Source organism: Nothobranchius furzeri, chromosome 9 (assembly GCF_043380555.1).
Source record: "Nothobranchius furzeri strain GRZ-AD chromosome 9, NfurGRZ-RIMD1, whole genome shotgun sequence".
NCBI classification, from domain to species: Eukaryota; Metazoa; Chordata; class Actinopteri; order Cyprinodontiformes; family Nothobranchiidae; genus Nothobranchius; species Nothobranchius furzeri.
Genome location: NC_091749.1, coordinates 71,980,929 through 71,986,967, shown reverse-complemented (window position 1 = coordinate 71,986,967; position 6,039 = coordinate 71,980,929). Strand labels below are relative to the sequence as shown.

Sequence of the window (6,039 nt, the reverse complement as noted above, 5' to 3'; positions counted from 1 at the left end):
CAAATGCAGCCCTGAGATCTAGTAGAACAAGAATGGAGAGAAGGCCTGAGTCTAAGGCCTACCGTAGATCTTTTATTCCCTCTGCAATAAGAGTGTATAACTCCTCAGTTTCAGCTGCACTGGCGTCATCCTGTTACGCAATAACACCAATGCAATATTCAGTATGGGTTCAATACTTGTGCAATACCAGATTTAAACTGCATGTCCTGTCTCTTGATGTATGCTGCATAGTGTTGGAACTCAAGTTTTCCATTTATTATTCGTAGTTTTTAGTGGTCGAAGTTTACAATACTAGATCACTACCTATGTGTGTATACATGTACCTTAGTTATTATTTGTCTTCAAATTATTCTCTTAAGTGTTGGTGCAGCTGTAACAAGTGAATTCCCCCACTGTGATATCAATAAAGTTTATCCTGTTCTATTCTATTCTATTCTATAGTCAGAAACAGGAACTCACTATGGAGTCAGGCTCATCATTCTCACACTGATGCATTATATTTTCAGAGTGGTCTAGAAAACACAAAACAACAAGCTGATTTAGAACATTTCCCAAAACATTTTTTAAAGGTCTTCATCAGATTACATTTTTATGGAATGGAACAAAGAAAACTCTTGTTCTGTGGTTTTATGACAGCCTATCACAGGAGAAGCTGACTAGTATCTACTTCTGAAGATGTGTTGCTGCCACCAGCTACACTGGAGTCTGCAGACTTCTCTGAGGAAAAGCCAATCACAGCTGATGATCCACAGCTGTTTCACACATGATGAGTGATTTTAAACCTGCCAGGTGAGCTGGGTTGTTTCAGACCAGAACCATGGCAGTGGGTGGAGCTCTGGTTGTTTGTGTGCTGAGTGTACTGTTCTTTGAAGGTTTGGTATCATTTTTGTAATTTAGAAATATTGAGTTGTAATTCAGGTCATTTTGTTTTGAAAGCTTGATTGTTTTCAGATAAAAAAACCAACAACTTTATTTTGCATGTATTTTTGTTCATTAGGTGGATCAATAAGTCTTAGAGCTGGTGATAAGCTGCAGGTTAAGCAGGATGGTGAGGAAACCAGTGCTAGAGTCATGTAAATGTTTGGTTCTGACACTAACTTGGTGGTTCTGGATTATAGACCTGTCTCCAAATGATTCAGCTCCAAAGAAGTTGTTTCCTTTTCTGGAGAAAGGTGCTAAAGGTGAGCAGTTTCTGTAAAACTCTGCTGGGAAGTCTAAATTTAGGCGTTGCATCTCATGCTGCTTCACTAATGGCTGCATAAATGATGAAGTTGGGTGAAGGTTCTTTGAGTCGGGTTTGTTGAGGTCAAGAGAAACTGTGTTCAATGTGAGAAGTTCTTGTTCTAATGACTGCTTTTCTTAAAGTAAAAAGGGAAACTAACGGGAAGGCCGCAGTGAGTGGGAATGTGACTTTTCTACAATGTGGCAACTCTACATCTGCTGAATGCAGTACCGTCAACAACACCAGTAATGATCAGAACTCTGCAGCATCACAGCTTGTAGGACTGGAACCAGCTCAGAGAGAAGTGGTGTCAAATATTAGGCCCTGTGAATATCTATTCCCTTTTGATGATCGTTGTCCATTTCCAACTCGCCATCCTATCAGGACCTTTCCTACTCGTCACCCTGTGACTTTTAGGTTGCCAACTCGGCCACCTCCTGTGACCTTCAGGTTGCCAACTCGGCCACCTCCTGTGACCTTCAGGTTGCCAACTCGGCCACCTCCTGTGACCTTCAGGTTGCGCACTCGGCCACCTCCTGTGACCCTCAGGTTGCGCACTCCGCATCCACCTTACGAACGAATGTTTCATGCCTTGCCTGAATTGCAGAACTGAAGATTAATTTGACAACATGGGCTGATTTCTGTTGTGAATAAACATTCTATTTGCATTTTGTCTGACTAATTAAGCATCAACTGAGAAGTTGACTATGGACTAAGAAAACTAGCTACTTCTGCTGCTTCAAAGGAAAAAAAAATCTTTAAGCCAATTTTAATACTACAGTCCCTAATTCTCCCCACCCTCGAGTGCAGCCACATCTGCAGCCTGATTTGATTGGTGACTGATCACCACCAGAAGATGGATGCCAGTCTTGACAGTACATTTAAAGGTGTGAACAAAAACTAGTTAAATCTTTCTGATGTGGTCATTGGGTTTTTCATGCAGAGTGAACATAAAAAATGGTGTCCAACACCCACATCCTGCATAAGTTTTATTAATCTGGATGTTATGATTTCTAGTCGACTCAAAGTTGGCAAGATTTCTAAACACCACTGACTATGCCACATTTCCATTTCAGATTGGTCAACATATTGACTAGGGCTGCAACAAATGATTATTTGGATAATCGATGAATCGGATGGGGTCTCGACACGATTAATCGGATTACATAGGGACATTTTTAAAAACTGCTAGGGAAACGTTATTTTTCTCCCTTCACTTTATTAAACACAACATTATTAGAAAACAGTTCAATAGCAGAAAAACAACATGCCATCACCTAAATTGTCTTATAAGGTGTATAGACAGAGACCCTAAGCTACACCTATCTGTGACCTAAAATGCTTGGTCCAAGTTAAACAGCTTAAAGAGCAAGTCAACCCCTACCAGAGTCTAACTCCACTCCCACTTCATGTTTGAAAAATGCAACACATGCTGTTGCCTGGCAGACTGAGAGGGCAGAGCCGCTAACAAACACACACTCAAGGCTCACAACAGCATTGTGACATCATAATGTACCAGTTTACATCATAGCATACTTCTTAGCCAATAGCGGTGGCAGATTTAAATTAAAATACAGTGCAGAGTTTTTACCTGACAACGACACAACACTGCCAGTTTTAGGCAGAATATTTAAATTTTAACTAAGATGCACTGAAGTGCCAAATTATTGACAATATGTGTCTGCAGCACGATTAGACACTCGTTTATTTAGTTTATCAGCAAAAAAAAGTTTATTTGGGGGTGACTTGCTCTTTAAGGGCAATTCTCATCTGTTTTGTTTGATCTCATCTGTAGACATTTATTATAATTGGGGATGTCAAACAACTAATTTTTAAATATAATTAAACATAGGCTGTGAATTAATCAAAATTAATCACTATTTCCAAAAATGACTGAAAAAATACCAAATAAAACAAAAGTAAATGAATGCCATCCTCCTTGTGATGATGCCCTGGGCAACTGCCATAAAGTCACATCAAGAAATGCTGCTGATCATTCCAATGATCCCAAATAGACTCACATTAGGCCACATGAAAGCAACTGAACCCAAAAATATATTAACCAGTATATAACTGCACTCTCACACAACACGCCTGCAGCTACAGTTAGGACTCCTCCCTCCCTTTTAAAAGCGTTTTCGCTTCTGAGGACATTGTGGTTGTAAAGCCACATGTTAGGTGACCAGGTACATATATACACACATAGGCAGTAATCTAGTATTGTAAACTTAGACCACTAAAAACTATGAATAATAAATGAAAAAACTTGGGTTCCAACACTATGCAGCATACATCAAGAGACAGGACATGTTAGGTGACCAGTTTCTGCGGGAATGTGACGGCGGAACCGGTTCGCAGCGGCGCGAGCCCCCCCCCCCCCCCCCGCCTACCTAATAGCGTTGCGCTTACAATTTTATAGACTTTTTTTTAACGAGCTTAGGGCATGTCTAGCCTGTGTAATAATCCGGGGCTTGGGTGAATCACTTTTGAAAAGTTTTTAACTTACCCAGACAAAGAGCTCTCTCCTTCCTCGTTGATGATTCTGACATGCTTGCGTCATCACTGTAGTACTCCCGTGCCATGCTAAGTCTGACCTACAAACGTTGCAGGTAATGAATGTCTTTGCCTGATTTAACTGAAAATGCTCCCAAACTTTAGAAGTTTTTACTTTTTTGGGGTCTCGCTGCTTCTGCCATGTTCCTCTTTCCAAACACCTGCCGGCTCTCCGGTCTGCGCGCAACGGCGGGCGGGAGGGGAGGGGGCTTTTGGAAGAGTTGTGCAACACAACGAATTGACGACGTAATTCGTTGCCAACGCTTTTAGTAATCGATTTTCATCGAATTTATCGATTCGTTGTTGCAGCCCTATTATTGACTAATACTTTGTTTGATTAGCTTTATTAAACATAGTTTGATTTATTAAAAGGAAAGAGTCCTTTATCTTCATTCTTCTCTAGAGCTGGAAAGGAAGCAGTTTAGAAGCAAATGCATGGCCTTGAGGCAGTCTCATGCAGATCAGTAATTTGTCAGTGGCATCTGTGGAGAGGGTAAATAACCTTCGGTGGAATAGCTCCTTCATCACGTTACAATGGTTAATATGAGATTTGAATGAAAGTGTACAATCTAGTATGACGCCAAGACTTTTTACCTGTAAAGATGGGCGAACGGGGCAGTTGTCAATATTGATAGAGATTGGGAGCATTGTTTAAAACCAAAGCAATGTCAATGAGTTGGAGTTCCATTTTATTGCTGTTTAGTTTAAGTAGATTACGAGAGAGCCAAGATCTAATCTCTAAGAGACAGACAGGGAGATTGGCGGAAGGAATGAATTTGGATTAGAGGAAATGTACAGCTGGGTGTCATCAGCATAACGTAAAAATTGATGTATTTGCGGAAAATGTAACCAAGGGGAAGCTGATAGAATATAAATAAGAGGGGGCCCAAAACCGTGCCTTGGGAAACTCCTACAGTAACCAAGAATGAAATAAAAGAGTGAGATTAAAGGAAATGAGTACGATCAGATATGCATGAGATGAACCAGGCCTGGGGGGTGTGACTATTGCCGATAGATGCTAATCTTTTGAGAAGTATGTTATGAGAGATTGTATCAAATGCGGCACTGAGATCTAGTAGAACAAGAATGGAGAGAAGGCCTGAGTCTAAGGCCTACCGTAGATCTTTCATCCCCTCTGCGATAAGAGTGCATAACTCCTTAGTTTCAGCTGCACTGGCATCATCCTGTTACGCAATAACACCAATGCAATATTCAGTATGGGTTCAATACTTGTGCAATACCAGATTTAAACTGCATGTCCTGTCTCTTGATGTATGCTGCATAGTGTTGGAACCCAAGTTTTTTCATTTATTATTCATAGTTTTTAGTGGTCGAAGTTTACAATACTAGATTACTGCCTATGTGTGTATATATGTACCTTAGTTCTCTCCCTTTTCTGTCCAAAATCATTGAAAGGGTGGCTTTCAAGCAGATCACAGAATACCTCTCACAAAACTGTCTGCTTGACCCGTACCAATCTGGGTTCAAAAAGGGCCACTACACTGAAACTGCTCGGTTAGCAGTGACTGAATACTTAGAAGAAGCTAGAGCAACAGGTAAATCCTCAGTGCTTATCCTGCTCAACTTATCAGCTGCATTTAACACTGTCATCCACGGCTTCGTTTTGTCAACACTCTCTAGCATGGGCATCACAGAGAAAGCACACGCCTGGTTTGAATCGTACCTCACAGGAAGATCATTCAGTGTATCTTGGCTTGGACAATCCTCTGCCATGCACCATCTTGCCACAGGAGTCCCCCAGAGCTCTGTACTAGGACCTCTTCTCTTTGCCATATACACCACCTCACTGGGTGAGATCATTCAATCATATGGCTTCTCCTACCACTGCTATGCAGATGACACCCAGCTCTATCTGTCATTTCCACCGGACGACCACACTGTCTCTGCACGAATATCAAACTGTCTCTCTGACATATTAAATTGGATGAAATCCCACCATCTCCAACTCAACCATTCTAAAACTGAACTACTTGTCATCCCAGCAAAACTGTTCATACAGCACAATATCCCAATCCAAAATGACTTCCTATCTCTGGCTCCTTCAAAGGCAGTTCGAAATCTGGGTGCTGTGATTGATGAACTCCTGAGCTTTAAAGATCATGTTGCCTCTGTTGCTCGTTCATGCCGCTTTGCGCTGTATAACGTACGAAAGATCAGACCATACCTAACACAACATGCCACCCAGCTCCTGGTGCAATCTACTGTCATCTCCCGCCTCGATTACTGCAACGCCCTTCTAACTG

The 6,039-nt window shown here is 41.4% G+C and overlaps 1 protein-coding gene across 1 annotated transcript; it reads left to right on the top strand.

Annotated features, from left to right (window-relative positions):
- The first annotated feature begins 812 nt into the window (after window positions 1-812).
- Window positions 813-1,835, top strand: LOC107381285 (uncharacterized). The gene is made up of 4 exons (XM_054731919.2): window positions 813-872; window positions 998-1,048; window positions 1,119-1,181; window positions 1,366-1,835. Exons 1-4 carry the CDS (start codon window positions 818-820, stop codon window positions 1,833-1,835), a joined length of 639 nt encoding a protein of 212 aa, XP_054587894.1. The 5' UTR covers window positions 813-817.
- Window positions 1,836-6,039: the final 4,204 nt, after the last annotated feature.